The 26,235-nt window shown below is 44.4% G+C and overlaps 3 protein-coding genes across 4 annotated transcripts in view; 2 read left to right on the top strand and 1 right to left on the bottom strand.

Annotated features, from left to right (window-relative positions):
• Positions 1 to 2,531: 2,531 nt before the first annotated feature.
• Positions 2,532 to 3,208, bottom strand: LOC126941680 (developmental pluripotency-associated 5 protein-like). Its single transcript, XM_050768350.1, has 2 exons — positions 3,100 to 3,208; positions 2,532 to 2,890 (listed from the first exon to the last, which is right to left on the bottom strand). Exons 1-2 carry the CDS (start codon positions 3,206 to 3,208, stop codon positions 2,532 to 2,534), a joined length of 468 nt encoding a protein of 155 aa, XP_050624307.1.
• Positions 3,209 to 3,285: 77 nt separating this feature from the next.
• ZNF534 (zinc finger protein 534) lies at positions 3,286 to 25,699 on the top strand. The gene is made up of 4 exons (XM_050768351.1): positions 3,286 to 3,336; positions 5,452 to 5,494; positions 21,020 to 21,148; positions 22,702 to 25,699. The coding sequence occupies exons 1-4, from the start codon at positions 3,286 to 3,288 to the stop codon at positions 24,084 to 24,086; spliced, it is 1,608 nt and encodes a 535-aa protein (XP_050624308.1). The 3' UTR covers positions 24,087 to 25,699.
• The window catches only part of LOC126943048 (zinc finger protein 701-like), a 106,031-nt gene continuing 100,886 nt past the window's right edge, over positions 21,091 to 26,235 (top strand). The window contains exon 1 of one of the 2 annotated variants that reach the window (XM_050771382.1): positions 21,091 to 21,148. The gene's annotated coding sequence lies outside the window, so the exon portion shown is untranslated. The remainder of the gene's footprint in view (positions 21,149 to 26,235) is intronic. The other variant, XM_050771381.1, reaches the window with a different exon arrangement.

Here is a 26,235-nt window from a genome sequence, read left to right on the forward strand (position 1 = left end):
CGAGTAGCTGGGACTACAGGCACACCCAGATAATGTTTTGTATTTTCAGTAGAGACAGGGTTTCATCATGTTAACCTGAAGGGGTGGCCTTCCCCTCCACACCTGTGGGCATTTCTCGTTAGGTGGAACGAGAGACTTGAGAAAAGAAATGAGACACAGAGACAAAGTATAGAGAAAGAAAAGGTGGGCCCAGGGGACCGGCACTCAGCTTACAGAGGACCCACACCGGCACCGGTCTCTGAGTTCCCTTAGTATTTATTGATAATTATCTTTACCATCTTAAAGATAAGGGAGTGGCTGGACAATAGGATCATTGTAGGGAGGAAATCAGCAGTAAGACATATGAACATAAATCTCTGTGACATAAGTTTAAAGGAAAATGCTGTGCCTTGAGATGCATATGCAAACATCTCCATAAACCTTTCAGCAGCATTGTTTCGGCCTATCACATGGGGAGAAACCTTGGACAATACCTAGCTTTCCTAGGCAGAGGTCCCTGCGACGTTTGGCCAGGTACGTGTCCCTGGGTAGTTGAAATTAAGAGAATGGTGATGACTTTTAACCAGCAAGCTGCCTTCAGGTACTTGTTTAACAAAGACACATCCTGCACAACCCAAAATCCATTAAACCTTGAGTCACCACAGCACATGTCTCTTGCAAGGACAAGGTTGGGGGTAGGGTCACAGATTAACAGCATCTCAAATACAGAACAAAATGGAGTCTCATGTCTACTTCTTTCTATATAGATACAGTCACAGGCTGATCTCTTTCCTTTCCCCACATTAACCAGGATAGTCTCGATCTCTTGACCTTGGGATCCGCCTGCCTCGGCCTCCCAAAGTGCTGGATTACAGGCGTGAGCCACAGCGCCCGGCCTGCTTCCTCTATTTTTAAAGGCGAGATAAAATTGGCTTTATCTTTCTATTTGCAACAGATCACCACTGTCCCTCAGGGTCTACCTGCATCCTTCTGATATTGAACCTTGTGGTTCTATCACTTTGACCATATAATCGAGGATAATGTCTATCTAAAGATCCTTAACTAGACCACATTTGCAGACTCCCTTTTGACATATCCAGTAACACATGTTACAGGGATGAGGATATGAAAACATATCCAGTAACAGGTTACAGGGATGACCTGTGCAACCATATTTTCTGAGAGTACACTATTTTTTTTCTCCTGTCCTCAAGCCACCCTCCTTCCTCATTGCTACCACACAGTGATTGGCTTAAAAGAAGAAAAATGTATTCTTCTACAATTCTGTAGGTAACATATCTAATATGGGTCCACAGTTCTGTGATTCTTCATGAATCTCCCAAGGTGCTGCGATTACAGGCCTCAGATACCACATCTAGCCTGTAATTTTAATTTCCTTTTCTTCCTTTATTTCACTGGCTGGAACTTTTCATACTGTGTAGAATAGTAGTGATAAGAGTGGACTTCCTTGCCTCATTCTCTACCCCTGGGGGAATCTTTATGTCTTTCACCAGAATGTATGATGGTCCTTTATGAATTGGTGGGTGATCTTGAGTTGAGGAAATGTCCCATGATACTGTTTTCCATACAGACTGCAGTCTCGTTTTTCTGAAAAATAACTTTTTTTTTTTTTTTTTGAGACGGAGTCTCGCTGTGTCACCCAGGCTGGAGTGCAGTGGCCCGATCTCGGCTCACTGCAAGCTCCGCCTCCCGGGTTTACGCCATTCTCCTGCCTCAGCCTCCGAGTAGCTGGGACTACAGGCGCCCGCCACCACGCCCGGCTAGTTTTTTGTATTTTTAGTAGAGACGGGGTTTCACCATGTTAGCCAGGATGGTCTCGATCTCCTGACTTCGTGATCCACCCGCCTCGGCCTCCCAAAGTACTGGGATTACAGGCTTGAGCCACCGCGCCCGGCCTGAAAAATAACTTTTTTTTATTGGCAACCTTCAAAAATGATATTCACAAGACTTAGAACAAGGGCAGAAACCCCCAGACAGATGGTTTTTTCTTTTCTTTCTTTCTTTCTCTCTCTCTCTCTTTCTTTCTTTCTTTCTTTCTTTCTTTCTTTCTTTCTTTCTTTCTTTCTTTCTTTCTTTCTTTCTTTCTTTCTTTCTTTCTTTCTTTCTTTCTTTCGTCTTTCTTTTTGAGAGAGAGTTTTGCTCTTGTTGCTCAGGCTGGAGTGCAATGGCACATCTTGGCTCACCTCTGCCTCCCAGGTTGTAGTGATTTTCCTACCTCAGCCTCCCAAGTAGCTGGGATTACAGGCATGCACCACCACACCCAGCTAATTTTTTTTTTTATTTTTAGTAGACGGGGTTTCTCTATGTTGTTCAGGCTGCTCCCAAGCTCCCAACCTCAGGTGATCCACCTGCCTCAGCCTCCCAAAGTGCTGGATAACAGGCATGAGCCATGGCACCCAGTGTTTTTTTTTTTTTTAATTTTAATTCATCAGGCTGGAGCAGAGTTTAAACCAAGCTGGAGTTACCATTCCAGCTCTGGCCACAACCTGATCTCTACATCTTGGCCTTCTTTGCATTGGCTGGAAGCTGACTCACTTCACCCAAGGGCCTAGTTCAACCGCAGTCATGCTTTCCGCAAGTTTGAGCATCCCTCGCTCCTGGTGCTGGCAATGCCACTCAGTCATGGACTGGAGCATCCACTTGGTCCGGCACTTGCACAAATAGAAGCCGTAAACGACAACCTCGGTGAGGTCTAAAGACTCCAGAGCCTTCAGCATGAGCATGATCTTGCTCACCTGCTCGATGTAAGGGATTTGAGATCCGTCCGGGCCGAACATGGCTTCTAGCAGCCGCATCTGGACGAGGAGCACCTCTGGATCTTTCAAATCCTCAGGAAGTTTCACCCATGGCAGGGTATTTCTACGTCTGGGATTGTTCCCACCTTGTAACCCTCACAACAAAAACTATGCTCCTGCGCGAACTGGGCGTAAGCGTTCATCAGAATTTTCAATTCCCACCAAATGTATGAAGATTACAATTTCTCCACAACCTTGCTTGTGAAGCAGGTTCACTGCACACTGGTTACCAATGTGTTTGAGTTGAGTGAGAAATCTTCCCGTGCACACACAGTAAGTTACAGGAAGTGAATTTCTTACTTACAGATTGGCAGCAAGGGACAACAGATGCCTAGGGTTCGTGCATGCTGCTCCCGAAGGTTCAGGAAAACCACCCAGTGCAGATTCAGTCTCTGTGTGTGCTCCACTTGCATCACAGCTGAGGGAGGCTGGAAGGCAGCCCAGCCCAAGTTTCATGCTCCAGGGATGTATGGTGCGTTTGCCTAAAACAATGAAGGGCATCCTGTTCTGGGGGGACTGGAACAGATCCTGCCCTTCTCTGGTCAGGGTGTACAGGATTCTGTCCTTCCTCTCAGGATGTTGCTTTTCTAGAACATTCTATATTCATTCTTTTGAACTACAAGTGAGAAGTCAGACGCAACTGGGCCAGTTCAACCCCACTTGAGTGCTGTCTTGCAGTCTCCCCACCAACTCAGTATCCCCTTTAATAAAGCTAGTCCATTCACGTCTGCACTGACCTTCCTGGATCTGGAAGAAGAGGCTGGTCTCAGGAGACTGAAGTAATACGTTGACTGGCAGAATCTCGGTGCAACATCATTGAGGTACAGCCAGTTGCATTTCACTAGGCTCAAGAGTATAGCTGTCTCAAGCAGGATAACCAGGCCTGCCTGGAGCAGTGCCATAGTCCAGGATCCCAGTGACCTAGGTGAGGAGTTGCTATTCAGGTCAAATAAATTTTCTTCAGGTGACCCCACTGTCTCCAGCCAATAGTCCTGCTTGTGGGTCTTATGTATTTGTGTTTCAATAATACTTGAGGTCCTGATGTGGGATTCTTACCTCCTGTGCACAGTGACTCATGCCTATAATTTGAGTACTTTGGGAGTGTAGACAGAAGGATCACTTGAGGTCAGAACTTGGACACCTGGCTGGGCAACAAAGTGAGACTCCATCTCTACAAAGTAATAATGATATAAAACTAAAAAATTAGCACAGTCCAATGTCACAGGCCTGTACTTCCAGCTACTTGGGAGGCTAAGGTAGGAGGCGACCATGACCCCAGGAAGTCAAGGTTGTAGTGAGCTATGATTGTGCCACTGCACTCCAGCCTGGGTGTCAGAGTGAGACCCTGTCTTTAAAAAAAAAAAAAAAAAAAGTCTTAAACTAAATAATTTATACCTATTTTTAACAGTTATTGGCTTTTTTTTTTTTTTTTTTTTGAGACGGAGTCTCGCTCTGTCTCCCAGGCTGGAGTTGCAGTGGCCGGATCTCAGCTCACTGCAAGCTCCGCCTCCCGGGTTCACGCCATTCTCCTGCCTCAGCCTCCCGAGTAGCTGGGACTACAAGCGCCGCCACCTCGCCCGGCTAGTTTTTTTTTTTGTATTTTTTTTAGTAGAGACGGGGTTTCACCATGTTCACCAGGTTGGTCTCGATCTCCTGACCTCGTGATCCACCCGTCTCGGCCTCCCAAAGTGCTGGGATTACAGGCTTGAGCCACCGCGCCCGGCCGACCCTGTCTTTAAAAAAAAAAAAAAAAAAAAAAAAGTCTTAAACTAAATAATTTATACCTATTTTTAACAGTTATTGGCTTTTTTTAAAAAGAAAGAGTTGTTGACCTAACTTCACACTGGCCTTAGTCCTCTATGCCCAAAGTAGTGTCCCTGGGAAAGTTTCTGGAATTGAGCACAGGGTTGACCTCACCCTCTGGAGTGAATGGGGAATGTAAATGAAAAGTATTTCTACTGGCCGGGCGCGGTGGCTCAAGCCTGTAATCCCAGCACTTTGGGAGGCCGAGGCGGGCGGATCACAAGGTCAGGAGATCGAGACCACAGTGAAACCCCGTCTCTACTAAAAACACAAAAAATTAGCCGGGCGCGGTGGCGGGCGCCTGTAGTCCCAGCTACTCAGGAGGCTGAGGCAGGAGAATGGCGGGAACCTGGGAGGCGGAGCTTGCAGTGAGCCGAGATCGCGCCACTGCACTCCAGCCTGGGCGACAGCGTGAGACTCCGTCTCAAAAAAAAAAAAAAAAAAAAAAAAAGGTATTTCTATTCTGTGAGCCACCGCGCCCGGCCTTGTCTTTCTTTTCGCATTCTTTTCACTCTCTCTTCTCTCTCTGCTTCCAGAGTACCTGGGACTTAAACTTTATTTTAATAGCAGGAATTCTCCTGGATCTAATCACCAACCGATTTTGCTCTGCCCCAGCAATATCAGTTTCCAGACTGCTGAGCAGATCTCGCTTCCAAAACCCTAAGACAGGATCGCAGAGTCAGGCTGACAGAAGCACAGGCCCCGTCCTGGGCCCGCCCTGTCCCTGCCCCGCCCTGTCCCTGCCCTGCCCTGCCCTCGGCTCCCGGCCCCGCCTGTAGGATGCGCGCGCAATTGCCTGCAGACCCGGAAGTCGAGATCGTAGAGTGGACATTTCGTGCGCTTTTTCCTGTAGACCCGGCAGCCGATTGCGTGGAAAGACCGTCTAGCCTCCCCGCGTGAGTTTGTCTTTGTCTAGATTAAATTTAGGCTGCCCAGTTCCTCTGTGCTTCTACACCCGCGATCTGAGGGTTTATGCAGACCTTGAAGTCCCGGCACAGCTCCATCCATTCCGAGTAAATTCAGGCGTCCTCTGCAGAGTCTGGAGGTAGCTTCCCTGCGTCTTAAAACCGATTGGAGGCTTCGGGGCCGGGCGCGGTGGCTCACGCCTGTAATCCCAGCACTTTGCTATTTTTTTTCCATTTTTTTGGTAATTATTTCAGTCTGTAGTTGGTTGAATCCATTGATGTGGACCCCAGAGATACCAAGGGCTGACTTTAGACTCTATCTGCTCGTTATTCACTTAATAGTCTTTTTTTTTTTTTTTTTTTTTTTTTTTTTTTTTTTTGAGACGGAGTCTCGCTCTGCCTCCAGGCTGGAGTGCAGTGGCCGGATCTCAGCTCACTGCAAGCTCCGCCTTCCGGGTTCCCGCCATTCTCCTGCCTCAGCCTCCCGAGTAGCTGGGACTACAGGCGCCCGCCACCTCGCCCGGCTAGTTTTTTGTATTTTTTGGTAGAGACGGGGTTTCATCGTGTTAGCCAGGATGGTCTCGATCTCCTGACCTCGTGATCCGCCCGTCTCGGCCTCCCAAAGTGCTGGGATTACAGGCTTGAGCCACCGCGCCCGGGCAATAGTCTTTTTTTTTTTTTTGAGTCTGAGGTTTGCTCTTGTTGCCCAGGCTGGAGTGCGATGGCGTGATCTCAGCTCACTGCAACCTGCGCCTCCCTGAGTCAAGGGATTCTCCCGCCTCGGCCTCCCGAGTAGCTGGGATTACTGGCATGCACCAACATGCCTCTCTAATTTTGAATTTTTAGTAGATGTGAGGTTTCACCATGCTGGCCAGACTGATCTCCAACTCCCGACCTCAGGTGATCTGCCTGCCTCATCCTCCTGAAGTGCTGGGATTACAGACATGAGCCACCGCACCTGGCCAATAGTCTTCTTTTTGATGAGATCCACCTTTATAGTATCTCAGTGTGTTTTTTTTTTATGTAATCTTTTTTTCCCCCCGCTTAACAATGCCCTCCACGCACATGAGTATTGATGCTGACAATTTGGATATGCCAGTGAGAAGCTGTAACATGGAGTCTTTAAGTGGAATTAATAGGATTCAGAACTGATGGAGGTTTCAGGCATCCACCGGACCTCTTGGAACATAGTGCACACCGATAAAAGGATTCTACTATATTCTGTATCTAGAATTGAGCGCTGTGATCCACAGAGGGCTGAGGGGCGTGTGCTCTGCATGAGGTTTGGTCAGGATGATTAAGTCAGTGCTTTTTTTTTCCGAGATGGAGTTGCACTCTGTCCCCTAGGCTGGAGTGCAGAGTCACAATCTTGGCTCACTACAACCACTGCCGCCGGGATTCAAGCAATTCTCCTGCCTCAGCCTCCCGAGGAGCTGGGATTACAGGTGCCTGGCACCATGCCCAGCTAAGTTTTGTATTTTTCGGAGAGACGGGGTTTCACCATCTTGGCCAGGCTGGTCTTGAACTCCTGTCCTCATGATCCACCCGCCTTGGCCTCCCAAAGTGCTGGGATTACATGTGTGAGCCACCGCGCCTGGCCTCTTTTTTTCTTTTTCTTTTTTTAAGACGGAGTTTCACCCTGTCGCCCAGGCTGGAGTGCAATGGTGCGATCTCGGCTCACTGCAACCTCTGCCTCCTAAGTTCAAGGGATTCTCCTGCCTCAGCTTCCCGAGTAGCTGGGATTACAGGCCCGTGCCACCACACCCAGCTAATTTTTTGTATCTTTAGTAGAGATGGGGGTTTCACTATGTTGGCCAGGCTGGTCTCATGGTCTGCCTGCCTCGGCCTCCCAAAGTGCTAGGATTGCAGGTGTGAGTCATGGCGCCTGGCCAAGTCTGTGCTTTTAAGGGGAGCTTAGTCCAGCCCAGCTCCACACTGCTGCAGCGTGTGTGTTGCTCACCAAGAGAGGAGAGAGTTTTGAGGAAGGGAGTCAAAAACTTACTTGTTGATTTTCCTGTAGGAGATCAACAGTGGGCAGCAGAGGACCATCAAGGGTGAGGTCTTCCCTTTTTGTGGATGAAGGGGTGGCCTGCCCCTCCACACCTGTGGGTGGGTGTTTGTTGTTAGGTGGAACGAGAGACTTGAGAAAAGAAATGAGACACAGAGACAAAGTATAGAGAAAGAAAAAGTGGGCCCAGGGGACCGGCGCTCAGCTTACAGAGGACCCACGCCGGCACCGGTCTCTGAGTTCCCTTAGTATTTATTGATAATTATCTTTACCATCTTAAAGATAAGGGAGTGGCTGGACAATAGGATCATTGTAGGGAGGAAATCAGCAGTAAGATTTATGAACAAAAATCTCTGTGACATGAATAAGTTTAGAGGAAAATGCTGTGCCTTGAGATGCATATGCAAACATCTCCATAAACCTTTCAGCAGCATTGTTTCAGCCTATCACATGGGGAGAAACCTTGGACAATACCTAGCTTTCCTAGGCAGAGGTCCCTGCGACCTTTGGCCTTAAGAGAATGGTGATGACTTTTAACCAGCAAGCTGCCTTCAGGCACTTGTTTAACAAAGACACATCCTGCACAGCCCAAAATCCATTAAACTTTGAGTCACCACAGCACTTGTCTCTTGCAAGGACAAGGTTGGGGGTAGGGTCACAGATTAACAGCATCTCAAATACAGAACAAAATGGAATCTCTTATGTCTACTTCTTTCTATATAGACACAGTAACAGGCTGATCTCCTTCTTTTCCCCACATTTCCCCCTTTTCAACAAAACCACCATTGTCATCATGGCTCGTTCTCGTTGGTCACTGTCTCTTTGCAACTGTTGGGTATACCTGCCTACTAACAGCAGACAGAACAGGCACACAAGGATTAATATGAAATTTACAACAGCAGTACTTTAGATGGTCGTTTTTTTTTTTTTTTTTTTTTTTTTGAGACAGAGTCTCGCTCTGTCGCCCAGGCTGGAGTGCAGTGGCGCGATCTCGGCTCACTGCAAGCTCCGCCTCCCGGGTTCATGCCATTCTCCTGCCTCAGCCTCCCGAGTAGCTGGGACTACAGGCGCCCACAACCGCGCCCGGCTAATTTTTTGTATTTTTAGTAGAGACGGGGTTTCACGGTGGTCTCGATCTCCTGACCTTGTGATCCGCCCGCCTCGGCCTCCCAAAGTGCTGGGATTACAGGCGTGAGCCACCGCGCCCGGCCACTTTAGATGGTCTTAACCGAAGTGACAGTGTTAAGATTTGCGAGGCCATCAGCAACTCCTGCAATTGCCTCAGTTTTTGGTATCAGCACAGAGATCACATACTTCACAAAGTAATAAAATATCACAAAACAAGTGGAGGCAGGATGAGATCACAGGATGGCGTTAAAATTAAAAATGAAATTTTGGGCATGCATAGTCATTGATAACATTTTATCAGGAAACAGGGTTTGAGAGCAGAAAACCTCTCTGACCAAAATTTATTAGGTGGGAATTTCCTCGTCCTAAGAAGTCTGGGAGCGCTACAGGAGGCTGGGGCTTATTTCATCCCTTGGGCTTCAACCGTAAAAGGTGGCACGCTTCCAAGGGGGTCGTTTATAGGCCTACCCTCAGAGCGCATTCTCTTTCTCAGGGATGTTCCTTGCTGAGAAAAAGAATTCAGCGATATTTCTCCTATTTGCATAAGAAGAGAGAAGAAATATGGCTCTGTTCCGTCCGGCGGCCAGTTCAAGGTTACCTCCCTTGTTTCCTGAACATCGCTGTTATCTTATTCTTTTTTTAAGATGCCCAGATTTCATATTGTTCAAACACACATGCTCCACATACCATTTGTGCAGTTAAGGCAATCATCACAGGGTCCTGAGGTGACATATATCCTCCTCAGCTTACAAAGAAGATGATGGAATTAAGAGACTAAAGTAAAGGCATACATAAGAAATTACAAAAGTATTAATTTTGGAGAACTATTAAATGTCCATGAAATCTTCACATTTTATGTTTTTCTGCCGTGGCTTCAGCCAGTCCCTGCGTTCAAGGTCCCTGACTTCCCGCAACATTCTCTTTCCCTTTTCCTCTATATAAATGTGCCATGGCGATGAAGGCTTGTTCATTCTCTCGATTTTGATGCAGGATTCTTCGACTGGTCTGGCACACTAAAAACAAGCCGATTAAACAGAGACACATAATTCCAAAATTTATGCAGTAGAGTTCCCAATAGACTGAATCCAAGTCGTGGGGTTTAATACATAAAGATGTTTTGCCACTTGATCTAATGCCTCAGCTCCAGGCACAATATTTAAGTGACCTTGAGAGGCTTCAAAAATTTGTTCTTTTAATTTAGAAATATCCAAAGTGAGATTATCTTCTCTTCCCTGTAGATGGCATCTAACCATGTCCCAGTGATGTTTAGATTCATTATAAACTTGGGGTGTAATACGAAAATCTGACGTATTCCAGTCACACTGTAACTGGAAACGATGTTCTAAGCTCATAAGCCTATCTCCCATCCAAATGACTGTTTGTCTAAGATCATTAATTTGATTTGCCAATTTTTGATCGATACCAGATTGTGAATTCCACAACCTTGTGGAATTCTTTTGTCAATTGTCAACAAAGCTTACTGTCTGAACAGAAGAGTGCAATGTAACTCCTGTCACAGCGGCTGTAGCTGTGACTGAAAAGTCTTCTAAATAGTTTACCTGTGGTTTGAGTGACATTCCGCTTACCATGTGATAAGTAAATCTACTGGTGGGACTGACAGTAGGTACTTCTACCAACCAATTTTGAATAGCAGGCGTTAAACATCCTGGTGCTCTCCCTAGGCAAATAGGAGGATAACGATACCCAATGGAAATATTTATCATTATTCGTTCTTCCTCCGGTTTGGCAGGGCAACGATCATCTGTGGGACCAGGAACCCACACACTATTATTAACATATACTTCAATAGGATTCTCCATCCATGTAACTGCCCGAATTAAGGGCGGGAAGGGCACATAGGCCCAGTAGGTATAATTAGCTGCAGCTGCTCCTGCAGGCATGGGGAGACTTACCACCGTTGATATAATCATTAAAGCTGTAAGCAGCATTTTTTCTGGGGTTTGTGTCACCTTTGTGCTAGCTAGGCTTTTTCCAGCTAACGGTGTCAGCTTCTTTAACTGTGCCTAGGTTGGCAGCGCCGCCTACTTGGTGCGTGGCGACTTCATCCGTTCTTCTGATATCACCACTTGGTTCATCTTGCGAGTCAATGGTGCTCGATTGCAGTGTTTCGGTCTCCGTGGAGGCGCTTTTCTTTGCATCTCTGATGGGTTCATTGTAGAACTTCAAATGTCTAGTGGGTATCCAAACAGGAAGCTGATTTTCTCCTGGTGAAACACAAGCAAAACCTCTTCCCCAGGTTATCACCTTCCCTATTTCCCATGTCTTATTTTTGTTGTCTTTCCACCAATCAGTTTTCCTTCATGTGGGCTGTTCTTTTTACCAGTAAGATGTTTTTCTGCAGAAGTAGTAGTCTGATTTCTATAAATGTTTAAAAAATTTAAAGTATAGAGTGCTAGATTAAGCTGCATCTGAGGAGTGTACTCTTTACTGTCTCCCCCTTCTTTTTGTTTAACTAACTGAGTTTTGAGTGTTCTATTAGTTCTTTCAACTTTGGCCTGTCCTTGGGAATTATAAGGAATTCCTGTTGTATGTGTAATATTCCACTGATTTAAGAATTTTTGGAAAGCTTTACTATAATAACCTGGTCCATTGTCAGTTTTAATTTTTTCTGGAACTCCCATTACAGCAAAACAAGATAATAAATGTTTTTTAACATGGGAAGTACTTTCTCCTGTCTGGCAGGTTGCCCATATGAAATGTGAATAAGTATCAACTGTTACATGAACATATGATAATTTTCCAAATGAAGGTACATGGGTAACATCCATTTGCCACAATGCATTAGGACGCAGACCTCTGGGACTAACTCCTGCCTCTTGAGTGGGCAGGTGTAGTACTTGACACTGGGTGCAGTGTTGTACAATATCTTTTGCCTGTTTCCATGTGACATCAAATTTGTTTTTTAACCCTGCTGCATTTACATGAGTCAAAGCATGAAGTTCTCAGGCTTTTATGAATGCAGAGGATACCAGTAAGTCACCTTGTTCATTTGCTTTAGTTAAAGGTCCTGGTAAATTAGTGTGTGCTCGAATATGAGTAATATAAAATGGGAAATTCCTTTTTCTTACAGTTTGTTGTAATAAATTGAACAGCTGGTTTCACTGATCATCCATGCTATATTTAATTAGAGCTGTCTCAACATCCCTTGTAGCCTGTACTACATATGCAGAATCTGATATAATATTAACAGGTTGATTAAAATCTTGTAACACTGTAATGACTGCAACCAACTCTGCCCTTTGAGCTGATTGAGATTGAGTTTTGATTACTCGCTCTTTTGGTGCTGTGTAAGCTGCTTTTCCATTGCTGGAACTGTCAGTAAATACTATCAGAGCATTTTCTAAAGGTTCATGTCTGGTAATTTTAGGTAAAATCCAAGTAGTCAGTTTTAAAAACTGGAAGATTTTTGTTTTTAGGTAATGGTTATCAATAATTCCCACAAAATCAGCAAGATCAGTCTGCCATGCACCAGAATCGATAAAGGCTTGTCTAACCTGTTCCCTGTTTAAAGGAACAACTATTTTGTCTGGGTCATTTCCACACAATTTTATTATTCGTAATCTTGCCTGACCAATTAATGTAGCTCTTTGATCCAAGTACAATGTAAAAGTCTTAATTGTACTGTGAGGAACGAATGACCACTCCACAAGATCGGTATTTTGAATAATGATGCCTGTTGAAGAATGTGTAGTAGCAAAAATCAAAAGTTGGAGGGGGGCTAAGGGATCTATTCTACTTATTTGTGCTGACTGAATTTTTTCTTCCACTAATTTAATTTCTTTTGTTGCCTCTGGGGTTAATGTTCTTTTACTATTTAAGTCTGGATCTCCTCTTAGGATAGAGAACAAATTTGACATGGCATAAGTAGGAATGCCTAGAGTTGGCCGAATCCAATTAATATCGCCTAACTATTTTTGAAAGTCATTCAATGTTTTTAATGTGTCTTTTCTTATTTCTATTTTTTGTGGCTTAATTTTTCTATTTTTCTATCTGCATCCCTAAATAATGAAAAGGAGCAGAGGTTTGGATCTTATCAGATGCTATTGTTAGTCCTGCACTGGCAACCTCTGCGTGCAGAAATGTGTTACAGTCAATTAATTTCTCTCTTGTTTTTGCAGCACACAAAATATCATCAACATAGTGAATGATATAACAGTCTGAAAACTTGTCTCTAACTGGTTGAAGGACTTGACCTACGAAAGTTTGACAAATAGTTGGACTATTAAGCAATCCCTGAGGTAATACTTTCCACTGAAACCTGATGGCTGGTTCTTTATTATTTATGGCTGGTATAGTAAAGGCAAATTTTTCACAATCTTGCTCTGCCAGAGGAATGGTAAAAAAGCAATCCTTTAGATCAATTATAATTAAAGGCCAGTCTTTTGGGATCATGGCCGGAGAGGGCAATCCGGGTTGAAGAGGCCCCATGGGTTGAATTACAGCATTTACGGCTCTTAAGTCCATTAACATACGCCATTTGCCTGATATTTTTTTCTGAATTACAAATACAGGAGAATTCCAGGGTGAGAATGAAGGCTCAATGTGTCCCTTTTCTAATTGTTCCTTTGTTAATAAATGTAAAACCTCCAGTTTTTGCTGCGGTAGCGGCCACTGATTTACCCATACGGGTTTTTCTGTTTTCCTAGTTAATGGAATGGGTTTAGGAGGCTCTACAGTGGCCGCCCCTAAAAAGGATACCCTATTCCTTTTCTTTCTTGATTTTTTCCAGTCTCAATTGGGACTTTAATGCCATTTTCATTTTTTCCTAATCCCTTTCCTGGTATATATCCCATCTTAGTCATGATTTTTTGACTTGTGGGGCTGTTTAATGGAGCGGGCATAATGATTTCCACACCCCATTGTTGTAATAAATCTCGACCCCATAGATTAACAGGAATTGAAGTAATCATTGGCTGAACAGTACTTTCTTGATTATCTGGTCCTAAACAATGTAAAATCATTGTACTTTCATACACTTCTGAAGCTGTGCCTACACCGACAAGTCTTGTAACACTCTTTTGTTTAGGCCAATTTTTTGGCCACTGATTTAAAGCAATGACAGAGAGGTATCTGCTCCAGTGTCTACCAACCCTTCAAACTGTTTTCCTTGAATAATGGCCTTACACACAGGTCTGCTCTCAGAGACCTGACTTGCCCAATATGCAGCCTTTCCTGCCGGATCAGTGCTTCCAAACCCTCCTGTTCTTCTTATCTTACTGTTTCCAACTTTAATATATGGTAGGAGTAATAATTGAGCGATCCTGTCTCCTGGACTGGCACTCCAAGGAATTGAGGAACTAATAACCAATTGAATTTCGCCTTTACAGTCTGAATCAACCACATCAGTATGAATTTTTTTTTTTTTTTTTTTTTTTGAGACGGAGTCTCGCTCTGTCACCCAGGCTGGAGTGCAGTGGCCGGATCTCAGCTCACTGCAAGCTCCGCCTCCCGGGTTCACGCCATTCTCCTGCCTCAGCCTCCCGAGTAGCTGGGACTACAGGCGCCCGCCACCTCGCCCGGCTAAGTTTTTGTATTTTTAGTAGAGATGGGGTTTCACTGTGTTAGCCAGGATGGTCTCGATCTCCTGACCTCGTGATCCGCCCATCAGTATGAATTTGAACTCCCTTTAGATTTAAACTTGATCTTCCTAAGATTAGTCCTACAGTCCCCTCAGGCAATGGGCCGTATACCCCTGTGGGGATTTTTCGAGGAGGCTCCCCTGGAAGCAGAGAGACTGCTTGGATGGTGCATAAATCTACCGCTGCATTGCCGCTTGTGGCGGGGGATAATTGCTGTATTGTGATAACTGGCTTATTCCCTGAGACACTTGTGACAGTGGGGGTTGTTGTTCCTGAAAACCCTGAGGAACAAAGGGCTGAATTTGGAATGCCCCAGTTTGTTGCAGGGCCTGAGGCCGGCCCCTCCTCTCGTTTCCTGACAGTGGTTGCCCATTTTTATCAAATTTGGAATGACATTGATGACCCCAATGTTTTCCCTTTTTACATCTTGGACATAGGCCAGGTGGCTCTTTATCTGTTGTGGTAGTAGCTTGAGTAGTTACATTTTGTTTATATGAGACTAGACAATTCTTTTTTAGATGACCAATTTGACCACAATTATAACATTTTCCCCCAAATGCTCTAACTTGTCCTCCTGAAGCAACTCCTGTGATTGCTTGAGCCATAAGCATAGCTTTATGCATAGCTCCTCCAATTCCATCGCAGGCTTTAACATACTCTGAGATTACATCTGATCCTGTGGGAACCCTTCCTTTTAATGGCTTAATGGCTGACTGACACTCAGGATTGGCGTTTTCATAGGCCATCAACTCCACTATGACCTTACGGGCATTCTCATCTGTAATTGACTTTTGAGCAGCATCTTGAAGTCTTGCTACAAAATCAGGGTAGGGCTCTTTAGAGCCTTGTCTTATTGTATTAAAGGAGGGGCAGGCAGTTCCTGGGTCTTGGATTTTCTCCCAGGGCCTTAAATGGCCTCATTTGGCATTATTACTTGTTGGTCAACAGTGCTCCAATTTTGACCTATTCCTAATAGTTGATCTGCAACTATGTTAATTGGAGGATTGGCAGTCCTATTTCTTCGGACCTGTACTTGTGCCCCATCAATCCACCAAGTCTTAAATTGTAAAAATTGAGAGGGTGAGAGTGAGGATTTTGTCAGAATCTCCCAATCATAAGGAACGAGTCTATGTCCATGAGCAATGGAATCTAATAATGTTCTCATGTAAGGAGAGTTGGGTCCATACTGTTTTACTCCCTCTTTCATTTCTTTTAGCATTTTTATAGAAAAGGACTGATACCTGGCTTCAGTTACGGGAGGCTCTCCCTCTTGGGCCTCTTCTCCAGGTGGTCTTGCTTCTAATATTACCGGGAATTGCCACGCCTCAATATCTCCTTGTTTTCTTGCCTCATCAATAATTTTATGTAACGCACTACCCTGTGTACTAGGCGGTGCTGTAGGATTAAGTCTCATGGTGGGCGGCTGAGGATATGGCGACCTGCCCTGTGGCACTGGAAATGTTCCTGGCTGTCCATACGGATTTTCTGGGGGCTGCCGATACTGCAGTTCGGCTGGCGGCCAGTATTGATAGGCTACTGGCGGCTGGGTCTTATTTTCTACCGGCTGATATTGTGGACACTGTATATGGATTGGCATTGCCATGACAGAGACTCTATCTTTTTCTATTTGATCTTCTTTTGCAGTTTGTACTTGTTTAACCTGCATTTGAGGTTGTAAAGTTACAGGCATCTGAGCTGCTGTAAGAGGAGTTGGCCATCGTGGTTTAGACTGTGATGGCTCTGCTAATTCTGGACCTTTTTCTTCTAATTTTAACGTCTCAGGATATACTACCTCCTGTAATTGATTATGGTCAACATTTTGCGTTGACCGAGCCATAGCCGGCTCTGATACACATTTACAGTGTGAACTTTCCTTTCCGGGATTCTATCCCTGCCTCTTTTTCACAATCTACTGCACAGCTTTTAGGGACATCAGAAACTGGAACGCTATCTTCTGTTTGCAACGGTTCTAAAGCTACTTTAATAATGACCCAATCATTCCACACTGTAAGTGGGATGATTTTACCTTCCCTACTTGCTTGTTTTAATTCTTTGCCAATTTTTTCCCAATCTTTTAGATCTAAAGTTCCCTGTTCCGGAAACCATGGACAAAACTGTTCTATTGTTTGAAATAGCGTAATTAGATTTTTGGTAGAGACTTTAACTCCCCCTCTTTTTAAGAGAATTTTAATAAAGCTGCGATAAGAGGCATATTTACTTTTAGTTTGCCCCATTGTTACCCTAGGTTCTTCCGAGCGCACAAGCTTACTGCAAGGCTGACTGTAGACGTACTCAGGAGTCTCTTGGCGACTTGTCCTCAATGACCACGCTCCAGCGTACCTTCACCTTAGAGAAAAGCTCCCATGTTGGGCACCAGATGAAGGGGTGGCCTGCCCCTCCACACCTGTGGGTGTTTCTCGTTAGGTGGAACCAGAGACTTGAGAAAAGAAATGAGACTCAGAGACAAAGTATAGAGAAAGAAAAAGTGGGCCCAGGGGACCAGCGCTCAGCTTACAGAGGACCCACGCCGGCACCGGTCTCTGAGTTCCCTTAGTATTTATTGATAATTATCTTTACCATCTTAAAAATAAGGGAGCGGCTGGACAATAGGATCATTGTAGGGAGGAAATCAGCAGTAAGACATTTGAACAAAAATCTCTGTGACATGAATAAGTTTAAAGGAAAATGCTGTGCCTTGAGATGCATATGCAAACATCTCCATAAACTTTTCAGCAGCATTGTTTCGGCCTATCACATGGGGAGAAACCTTGGACAATACCTAGCTTTCCTAGGCTGAGGTCCCTGGACCTTTGGCCGCCTACGTGTCCCTGGGTAGTTGAAATTAAGAGAATGGTGATGACTTTTAACCAGCAAGCTGCCTTCAGGCACTTGTTTAACAAAGACACATCCTGCACAGCCCAAAATCCATTAAACCTTGAGTCACCACAGCGCATGTCATTTGCAAGGACAAGTTTGGGGGTAGGGTCACAGATTAACAGCATCTCAAATACAGAACAAAATGGAGTCTCTTATGTCTACTTCTTTCTATATAGACACAGTAACAGGCTGATCTCTTTCTTTTCCCCACACGTGAGGCTATGGCACAGGAAGTAGGAGTGTTGATTCTAAGCCCTAAACAGCATTATTTTTGATATTAGGATTCACTTTCAAAGAGACATATTATGCAAGGAAGCAACTCAGAAGAGGAAAGAAAAGAAGTCAGGAATGGCCCTCACTCATGTAAGGTAATATTCTCAGTGGATTCTTCTGTCTCTGTTTCTTCCTGAAATGCCAGGCATTGGAGTTGCCAATCTCTGACTCTGAAGGATCCTGCCTGACTCATTTCATTGCACTTACCCATGGCTTCTTCCAGTTCCTTTCACTTCCACTTAAGATTCCAGTTGCCTATTACCCAGTGACATGAACTTGGGAAGAGGTCCCACTGGGCATGGACCTGCAAGGGGCTCACATCCAGACATGGAAGGAGATGGGATGAGGGCCCTGTGGTGTCAGTACTGTTGGGCAGCAGGGATTGTTCAGGGGCCACATCTGGATGCACTGAGAGTGTTCTGTGGACTAGGATTAGAGAAGCTGCATGTGGAATTCCTTTTTTTTTTTTTTTTTTTGAGACAGAGTCTCACTCTGTTGCCCAGGCTGGAGTGTGGTTTTGTGATCTCAGCCATATAAATGTATATGTGTACTAATGTATATGAGTGTTAGTATATATAAGTGTGTACATGTGATATGTTTGCATGAGTGCACAGATGAGCAAGCCTATAGTGTTTTATAAATAGCATGTCATAATTTTATATTATATATATTTTTATCAGTTGAAATTATATCTATTCATCAGGATATTCAAATTTTTCTACATTATGTTAATGAGGCAATGGCTAAAAGAATCTTATAGTAATGTATTATGGGGATATCTATTATATATATGCACATATGATGAACTTTTAGGCAATTCCATGTTTTTAATCCTTGAAGTTGTTTTGAATTTAGTGAATTAGGTAATTGTCAATTGACTTTTGATGCTGATCTGTTACTTAACTGTTTGGTTCTTTAGGTTTGATTCTCATGCTCAGAGACCTGGGATCTGGTGCTTACTCTGCTGTTTCAGCCCTCACACCTGGGGCAAGCTAGCGTGCATGTGAAAGAGTTGTCTCTTCAGTAAGATAGGAACAGATCATTCTTTCATTGGCTTTTGTTGCTATACCAGTTAGTTCATGTAAATCATTTAGAATAGTGCCTATCACATGGGAAGTGTTCTATTCAGCCATTGCTACTGTTAGCATCACAGTTTTCAGATTTTGGCCATTTTAAAATTTTATTGTATTTTATTTTTTTTGAGACAGGGTCTCACCCTGTCACCCAGGCTGGAGTGCAATGGCACAGTCTCGGCTCACTGCAACCTCTGCCTCCCACGTTCAAGCCATTCTCCTGCCTCAGCCTCCTGAGTAGCTGGGATTAGAGGTGCACAACTCCATGCCCAGCTAATTTTTTGTATTTTTAGTAGAGATGGGGTTTCACCATGTTGACCAGGCTGGTCTTGAACTCCTGAGCTCCTGATCCACCTGCTTCGGCCTCCCAAAGTGCTGGGATTACAGGCGTGAGTCACCACCCACGGCCCAGATTTTGACCATTTTTAAAAACCACTATAGGTCGGATGTGGTAGCTCATGCCTGTAATCCCAGCATTTTTGTAGGCTGAGGTGGGAGGATTGCTTGAGCTTAGGGGTTTGAGACCAGCTTGGACAACCTGATGAGACTCTGTCTCTACAAAACATACAAAAATTAGCTGGGCATAGTGGTGTGAGCCTGTAGTCCCAGCTACTCGGGAGGCTGAGGTTAGAGGATTACTTGAGCCTGGGAGGCAGGGGTTTCAGTGAGTCGATATCACACCCCTGCATTCCAGTCTGGGAAACAGAGTAAGATCCTATCTCAAAAAGAGAAAGAGCACTGTAGACATTGTCATTTCTGAAGACACACTTGTATCTCAGGTAGATACTAAATGTCACTAGATGTGTCAAAAATAATACCTCACATTTCTTTTTCTTTTCTTTTTTTTTTTGAGATGGAGTCTCGCTCTGTTGCTGAAGCTGGAGTACAGTGGTGCAATCTCGGCTCACTGCGAGCTCCATCTCCTGGATTCACGCCATTCTCCTGCCTCAGCCTCCTGAGTAGCTGAGACTATAGGCGCCCCCCACCACGCCTGGCTAATTTTTTGTATTTAGTAGAGATGGGGTTGCACCGTGTGACCAGGATGGTCTTGATCTCCTGACCTCATGATCCACCCGCCTCTGTCTCCCAAAGTGCTGAGATTACAGGCGTGAGCCACCGCGCCCGGCAATAATACCTAACATTTCTGTAGAGATAACCCTGGTTTAATTTTTTGTTTGTATTACTTGTATTATCCACAAAATGAAACATGTGCTCTGATTTAAAGAACGTCACCACTTTTTTTTTTTTTTTTTTGAGACAGAGTCTCGCTTAGTCGCCCAGGCTGGAGTGCAATGGCGCGATCTCGGCTCACTGCAAGCTCCGCCTCCCGGGTTCACGCCATTCTCCTGCCTCAGCCTCCCGAGTAGCTGGGACTACAGGCGCCCTCCGCCTCGCCCGGCTAATTTTTTGCATTTTTAGTAGAGACGGGGTTTCACCGTGTTAGCCAGGATGGTCTCGATCTCCTGACCTCGTGATCCACCCGCCTCGGCCTCCCAAAGTGCTGGGATTACAGGCGTGAGCCACCGCGCCCGGCCAGAACGTCACCACTTCTTATGGAAAAGTGTAATAAAACACAATCACAGACACATAACTAACTCAAGAATATGTTAATGTGGATTTGTCACAATGCTCACTTCAGTGCAGTCAATCCTTCCAACTATCTTCTCATTCTCTTTGAAGATAAGTACTCTCTCCATATCCTGTTTTTGAAATGTGGATTTCCTTTTAGGGACAATTGTTATTCAGGGATGTGGCCATAGAATTCTCTCAGGAGGAGTGGAAATGCCTGAACCCTGGGCAGAAAGCTTTATACAGGGATGTGATGTTAGAGAACTACAGGAACCTGATCTCCCTAGGTGAGGATAATGTTCCTCCAGAAGCCTGGATCTGCTCTGGTATATCTTTTTGCATTTCCTCTTGTCTGTCGCTTGGGAGCCCCTGCATTGCTTGACTGAGATTGAAACCTGTTGACTGAGAAATGAAAAGCATTATCCTTTCTGGACTTGAAATGTCCCCTTACACCAGCCTGATCAACATGGTGAAACCCCATCCCTACTAAAAATACAAAGATTAGTCAGGCATGGTGGTACATGCCTGTAGTCCCAGCCACTCGGGAGGCTGAAGCAGAAGAATTGCTTGAACCTGGGAGGCAGGGGCTGCAGTGAGCTGAGATCATGCCACTGCACTCAAGCCTGGGCGACAGAGTGAGACTCTGTCTCAAAAAAAAAAAAAAAGTCCCCTTTCTTCAGATATTCTGCTTCCTTCATGATTCGTCATTGGTTGCACCACTGCTGAAGTAAGCATGAAACCTTATGACAGACTTAATAATTATTCAGTTCCCTGTTTTATACCCCTGTGCTTTTGATTCAGTAGTTCTTGAAAGGGGGCTTGATGTCTACATGTTACAATGTTCCCTCAGCATTCAGAAGGTGGCAGTCAGTGGATGAATTTGTGAAATATTCTTGATTAATTTGTAATAGGGTCTCTCTTACCTAAATATAGGGCTTGGACTTCGGAGATGCCACAGCACACATTTATTCTTTCTTTTTATAAATAGGAATCTGTCTTCCTGACCTGAGTGTTATCTCCATTTTGGAGCAAAATAGAGATCCCTGGACTCTGCAGAGTGATGTGAAAGTAGCAAACAATCCAAATGGCAGGGAGTACATCAAAGGTGTGAAAACAGGTGAGAATTCGGGTGGGCAGAGTGGAGGCCCCATAATTTTTGTTTTTTGAGACAGGGTCTCACTTTGTCATCTATGCTAGAGTGCAGTGGCAATCATAGCTCACAGCAGCCTTAAACTCCTGGACTTAGGGATGATCCTTCTGGCTGGTCTTCCAAAATGTTGGGATTACAGGCTTGAGCCACTATACTCTGCAAAGCCACACTATTACATAGCGTTTCGGAAACTCTGCAAGTGGGAGAATTCTGTGGGAAAACCAAAGTTGAAATCCTTTGAGTTGTGAACGACAATTGTCTTTTTTTTTTTTTTTTTTTTTTGAGACGGAGTCTTGCTTGGTCGCCCAGGCTGGAGTGCAGTGGTGCGATCTCAGCTCACTGCAAGCTCTGCCTCCCGGGTTCACTCACGCCATTCTCCTGCCTCAGCCTCCCGAGTAGCTGGGACTACAGGCGCCCGCCACCACGCCAGGCTAGTTTTTTGTATTTTTTAGTAGAGACGGGGTTTCACCGTGTTAGCCAGGATGGTCTCGATCTCCTGACCTCGTGATCCACCCGTCTCTGCCTCCCAACGTGCTGGGATTACAGGCTTGAGCCACTGCGCCTAGCCTGTTCTCTTGTTTTTAATGATTTCCCATGTTTGTTATCCTCATTCTTTTCACGTATTATTTTTCTCATTTTATTTAATTTTCTGTCTCTGTTATCTTTTATTTTTGTATCTGGAGTTTTATTTATTTATATATTTATTTGTTATTCTTTAAGCCATATTTTCTCATCTTTTCATAGGCCTTTATAGTAGTTTTTGGTTTAGGTTTGGGAAAACAACCACTTTTTTCAGTTATTTTTTATACTGTGCTGTGGGAGACCTTACTTCTTGTAAGGGTATATGAACACTCGATTCTTTTCTGGGCTATATCTTTCCTGACTTTGTGAAAGTAGTATTACAAATGTCTACACTGCTGCTCTTAAATATCTTATTTTCCTTAAGAGACTTATCCCTGCTTTTTCACAGAAGCTGTTAGTTTCTCTTTTATTTGTCTGCTTATAATCTCTCTCAAGCTCTCCCATAGTTCCCCTGACTCCTGCAGATTCCAGATGCTCCAGTACATCACCTCACTCCCTTGTGTTTTCTGCAGTACCAACATGTTATACAAAGTATGCTGATACTGGCCGGGCACGGTGGCTCATGCCTGTAATCCCAGCACTTTGGGAGGCTGAGGCAGGTGGATCACGAGTCAGGAGTTTGAGACCAGCCTGACCAACATAGTGAAACCCCGTCTCTACTAAAATACATAAAGTTAGCCAGGTGTGGTGGCAGCCACCTGTAATCCCAGCTACTTGGGAGGGAGAATTGCTTAAACCCAGGAGGCAGAGGTTGTAGTGAGCTAAGATCACACCATTGCACTCTGGCCTGGGTGACAGTGTGAGACTCCATCTCAATAAAAGCAAAGTATGCTGATACTTTCAATGTCTGAGTCAAGTGATCCACAATCTTGTTTTCTGTCAGACTTTAAACATGCCAGAATCATGGATTAAGTTCCAATGTTTTCTTGCTTTTCTAGAGAAGAGTTCTAAATTGGGAAGCAATGCAGGAAATAAGCCACTTAAAAATCGACATGGATTAACTCTTCAGTTACATCTGGCTGAATGGCAGCCACTTCAAGCTGTAAGGAATATTTATGGATGTAAGCATGTTGAAAAATCTATCAGTGACAATTCTTCAGTTTTACCAGTTCAAATAAGTTTTTCCAATGTCAAAACCCATATTTGTAATAACTACAAAAATGATTTTGTTTTTTCTACAATACTCCCACAAGAACAGAAAATACACATTAGGGGAAAACCTTATGGATGTAAAGAGCATGGCAAAGTCTTCAGAGCATCTTCAAGCCTTATTAACCATCAAGTAATCCATATTGCAGATGTACCTTACAAACAAAGTGACTGTGGCGAGATCTTTAGTAGCAATTCAAACCTTGCACAACATCAAGGAATCCATACTGGAGAGAAGCCTTACAAATGTAATGAATGTGGCAAGGTCTTCAATCAGAATTCATACCTTGCACAACATCAGAAAATTCATACTGGAGAGAAACCTTACAATTGCAGTGAATGTGACAAAGTCTTTAGTCACCATGCCTACCTTGCACAACATAGGAAAATTAACACTGGAGAGAAGCCTTACAAATGTAGTGAATGTGGTAGAGCATTTAATGTGTGTTCCAGTCTTACTGCTCCTCTTTTAATCCATACTGGAGAGAAACCTTATGATTGTAAGGAACGTGGCAAGGTCTTCAGTCACAAGTCTTCCCCAACCATTCATCGGACAATTCATACTACACAGAGACCATACAAATGTAAGGAATGTGGCAAGGGCTTTAGTCGAATTGCATTCCTTGTAAGGCATTGGAAAGTTCATACTGGAGAGAAACCTTACAAATGTAATGAGTGTGGCAAGGTCTTTATTGGCAATTCACGCCTTGCACGACATAGGAAAATTCATACTGGGGAGAAGCCTTGCAAATGTAATAAATGTGGCAAAGCATTTAGACAGTATTCAGATCTCACTGCCCATTTTCTAATCCATACTGGAGAGAAACCTTATGAATGTATAGAGTGTGGCAAGGTCTTCGGGCACAAGTCTTCCCTAACTTATCACTCTAGAATTCATACTGGAGAGAAGCCTTGCAAATGTAACGAATGTGGCAAGGTCTTCCGTCAGAATTCACACCTTGCACGACATAGAAAAATTCATACTGGAGAGAAGCTTTACAAATGTAATGAATGTGGCAAGGTCTTCAGTCAGAATTCACACCTTACACAACATAGGAATATTCATACTGGAGAGAAGGCTTACAGTTGTAATGAATGTGGCAAGGTCTTCAGTAGGAATTCACACCTTTCACGACATAGGAAAATTCATACTGGAGAGAAGCTTTATAAATGAAATGAATGTAGCAAGGTCTTCAGTCAGAATTCACACCTTGCACAGCATAGGAATATTCATACTGGAAAGAAGACATACAGTTGTAATGAGTGTGTTAAGGTCTTTAGTAAAAACTGAATCCTGGTACAACATTGGAGAATTCATACCAGAGAGAAGCCTTAAAAATTTAGTGAAGCTGGCAGGGCACAGTGGCTTACACCTGTATGCCCATTACTTTGGGAGTCCAAGGTTGGTGGATGATGGGGTCAGGAGATCAAGACCATCCTTGCTAACATGGTGAAACCCTGTCTCTACTAAAAATCAAAAAAAAAAAAAAAAAAATTAGCTGGCTATGGTGGCAGGTGCCTGTAGTCCCAGCAACTTGGGAGGCTGAGGCAGGAGAATGGCATGAACCTGGGAGGTCGAGCCTGCAGTGAGCCGAGTGAGCCACTGTACTCCAGCCTAGGCAACAGAGTGAAACTCCGTCTCAAAAAGAGAGAGAAAAAAAAATTTAGTGAAGCTGTCAGGTGTGGTGGCTCATGCCTTTAATCCCAGTACTTTGGGAGGCTGGGCCGGATCACCTGAGGTCGGAAGTTCGAGACCAGCCTGACCAACATGGAGAAATCCTTTCCCTACTAAAAATACAAAATTAGTTGGCTGAAGTGGCAGGCACCTGTGATTCCAGCTACTTGGGAGGCTGAGGCAGAATTGCTTGAACCCAGGAGGCCGAGGTTGTGGTGAGCCAAGATCGCACCATTGCACTCCAGCCTGGGCAAGAGGAGCAAAAAAAAAAAAAAAAAAAAAAAAAAATTGGTGAAGCCTTACAAAAGTAATAAATATGGCAAAGAATTTCTTACGAAATCAGGCGTCTCTATCCATCTGTTAATCCATACTAGAAGGAAACCTTACAAATGTAAAGAATACATGAAGGTCTCCAGGCTTATGTTTCCCCTGACCTCTCATCAAGAGAATTCACGCTGGTGATCGACTGTAAACATGTAACAAGTGTAGCAAGGTCTTCACTTAAAATATACACCTTGTAAACTATCTTAGAATCCATACTGGAGAGAAACCTTACAAATGAATGTGACATCTTCAAATAAAATGCACACCTGGCACAACATTGGAAAATTCATACTGCAGAGATAACTTTTAAATGTAATGAATGTGACAAGGTCAAAGTCACAATTCACTCCTTGTACATCAAAGAATTCATACTGGAGGCTGGGTGCAGTTGCTCATGCCTGTAATCCCTTTGGGAGGCCAAGGCAGATGGATCAGTTGAGGTCAGGAGTTTGAGACCAGTCTGACCGACATGTTGAAACCCCATCACTACTAAAAACAAAAAATTTAGTCAGGTGTGGTGGTGGGTGCCTGTAATCCCAGCTACTCAGGAGGCTGAGGCAGGAGAATCACATAAACCCGGGAGACGGAGGTTGCAGTGAGCCAAGAATGTGCTACTACACTCCAGCCTGTGTGACAGTGTGATTCCATCCCCCCCCCCAAAAAAAAGAATTCATACTGGAAGGAAGCATTACAAATGTAATGAATATGGCAGAGTATTTAGAGGGTGTTCAGGTCTTACTGTTTATCTTGTAATTCATAGTGGAGAGAAGTCTTTTTTTTTTTTTTTTTTTTTTCTTTTTTTGAGACGGAGTCTCACGCTGTTGCCCAGGCTGGAGTGCAGTGGCGCGATCTCGGCTCACTGCAAGCTCCGCCTCCCAGGTTCACGCCATTCTCCTGCCTCAGCCTCCCGAGTAGCTGGGACTACAGGCGCCCGCCACCGCGCCCGGCTAATTTTTTGTATTTTTAGTAGAGACGGGGTTTCACTGTGGTCTCGATCTCCTGACCTCGTGATCCGCCCGCCTCGGCCTCCCAAAGTGCTGGGATTACAGGCTTGAGCCACCGCGCCCGGCCTTTTTTTTTCTTTTTTTAAGAAACAGAGTCTCGCCGGGCGCGGTGGCTCAAGCCTGTAATCCCAGCACTTTGGGAGGCCGAGACGGGCGGATCACGAGGTCAGGAGTTCGAGACCATCCTGGCTAACACGGTGAAACCCCATCTCTACTAAAAAATACAAAAAACTAGCCGGGCGAGGTGGCGGGCGCCTGTAGTCCCGGCTACTCGGGAGGCTGAGGCAGGAGAATGGCGTAAAAACCCGGGAGGCAGAGCT

Source organism: Macaca thibetana, chromosome 19, assembly GCF_024542745.1.
Source record: "Macaca thibetana thibetana isolate TM-01 chromosome 19, ASM2454274v1, whole genome shotgun sequence".
Lineage (NCBI taxonomy): Eukaryota > Metazoa > Chordata > Mammalia > Primates > Cercopithecidae > Macaca > Macaca thibetana.